At 62.0% G+C, this 1,818-nt stretch overlaps 1 protein-coding gene across 1 annotated transcript; it reads left to right on the top strand.

Moving 5' to 3' along the window:
• The first annotated feature begins 506 nt into the window (after nt 1-506).
• On the top strand, nt 507-1,160 carry LOC135644161 (uncharacterized). Its single transcript, XM_065161625.1, has one exon. It carries the CDS (start codon nt 507-509, stop codon nt 1,158-1,160), a length of 654 nt encoding a protein of 217 aa, XP_065017697.1.
• The last annotated feature ends 658 nt before the right edge of the window (nt 1,161-1,818 follow it).

The following is a 1,818-nucleotide window of genomic DNA, read 5'->3' as shown; positions in this document are numbered from 1 at the left end:
GTGCGGCCAGCCCGCCTGCGTCGTGCTCCTCGGCTCCATGCTCCCCGAGACCACACCTGCGCGACCAACCCTCCTACGTCGAGCTCCTCGGCTCCATGCTCCCCGAGACCACACATGCGCGGCCAGCCCGCCTGCGTCGTGCTCCTCGGTCGCATATTGCTTGAGACCACACCTGCGTGGCCAGCCCGCGAGGCGCTAATCATATCAGCCTCGAAAGCCAGCGACTCCCGAAAGAGATGGCCCCTTGAGCTTCCCTAGGAAGAAAACAACCTGGCCGCTCGTGCCAGCGCACGGCTGAGCGATCGGTCCCGGACCAAAACGAAGTCGCTCCTCGGCCCCATGTCGCCCGAGACCACCTCCTCGGCGTGGCCTGCCCACCCGAGATGTGCTCCTCGGCTCATGTCGCCCGAGACCACCCCCTCGGCGCGGCCTGCCCACCCGAGACGTGCTCCTCGGCCTCATGTCACCCGAGACCACCTCCTCGGCGCTGCCTGCCCGCCCGAGACATGCTCCTCGGCTCATGTCGCCCGAGACCACCTCCTCGGCACGGCCTGCCCGTCCGAGATGTGCTCCTCGGCCTCATATCGCTCGGGACCACCTCCTCGGTGCGGCCTGCTCGCCCGAGACATGCTCCTTGGCCTCATGTCGCCCGAGACCACCTCCTCGGCTCGGCCTGCCCGCCCGAGACGTGCTCCTCGGCCACATGTCGCCCGAGACCACCTCCTTGGTGTGGCTTGCCCGCCCGAGACGTGCTCCTCGGCCTCATGTCGCCCGAGACCACCTCCTTGGAGCGGCCTGCCCGCCCGAGACATGCTCCTCAGCCTCATGTCGCCCGGGACCACCTCCTCGGCGTGGCCTGCCCGCCCGAGACGTGCTCCTCGGCTCATGTCGCCCGAGACCACCTCCTCGGCACGGCCTGCCCACTCGAGACGTGCTCCTCGCCTCATGTCGCCCGGGACCACCTCCTCGGCGCGGCCTACCCGCCCGAGACGTGCTCTTCGACCTTATGTCGATTGAGACCACCTCCTCGGCGCGGCCTACCCGCCCGAGGCATGCTCCTCGGCCTCATGTCACCCGAGACCACCTCCTCTGCGCGGCCTGCCCGCCCGAGACGTGCTCGACCTCATGTCGCCTTAGACTACCACGGTACCGGAGGCTGAAGCCATGCCTCGGACTCCCCCCTATGGCAACAACCGACGCATAGCTTCTTTCGAGGGGGGGATATGATGAGGGTAATAATGGCGACATGACACGCCATGACGTCAGCCACACCCAGACGACACTCTGCCCAAAAAGGGCAATAGTGTCGACGCGACGTGCGCCGACGTCACCCACTCTCAAACAACAATTTCATCGCTTGACCGAGGCAGAGGAGAACGGCGACCAAGGCACGCTCATGCCCTGCGGCAATTCGGTTCTTCTTTCAACGCCAACGACAATATCAAACGCCATCAGAGGTACGATCCTGCTCCTGTAGGTAGGTACATCAGGTAACACTAAACTGCCCTATAAATACCCCCGAGTTCTAAACGAAGAGGGGGGGGGGGCATGAAGACAGACAACAAACTCCACTCCGCATATGCTAACTTGATCGTCGGAGGGGTCGAACCGAGCGCCTCGTCCCGACCTTCGTGCAGGTGCGAGGACCAATGTCACACCCCTAAAAATATCCATGATATTTAAAATCTTTCGTCACAACTAACCCAGGATCCAAACACACATTTGAGGTCACTAAGAAAACATTCAAATCAAAAATTTCGCTTCTATAATCTACCAATTCATATCCCTGTGCAATTCATAAACATAGCACACATCACT

Source organism: Musa acuminata, chromosome BXJ3-8 (genome assembly GCF_036884655.1).
Source record: "Musa acuminata AAA Group cultivar baxijiao chromosome BXJ3-8, Cavendish_Baxijiao_AAA, whole genome shotgun sequence".
In the NCBI taxonomy this organism is placed as follows: Eukaryota; Viridiplantae; Streptophyta; class Magnoliopsida; order Zingiberales; family Musaceae; genus Musa; species Musa acuminata.
The sequence above is the reverse complement of the archived record's forward strand: the minus strand, read 5'-3'. Positions and strand labels throughout refer to the sequence as shown.

Bases quoted from the DNA above. Each gene is read 5' to 3' on its own strand.
- LOC135644161 (XM_065161625.1), top strand. From the start codon at position 507: ATGCTCCTCGGCTCATGTCGCCCGAGACCACCTCCTCGGCACGGCCTG.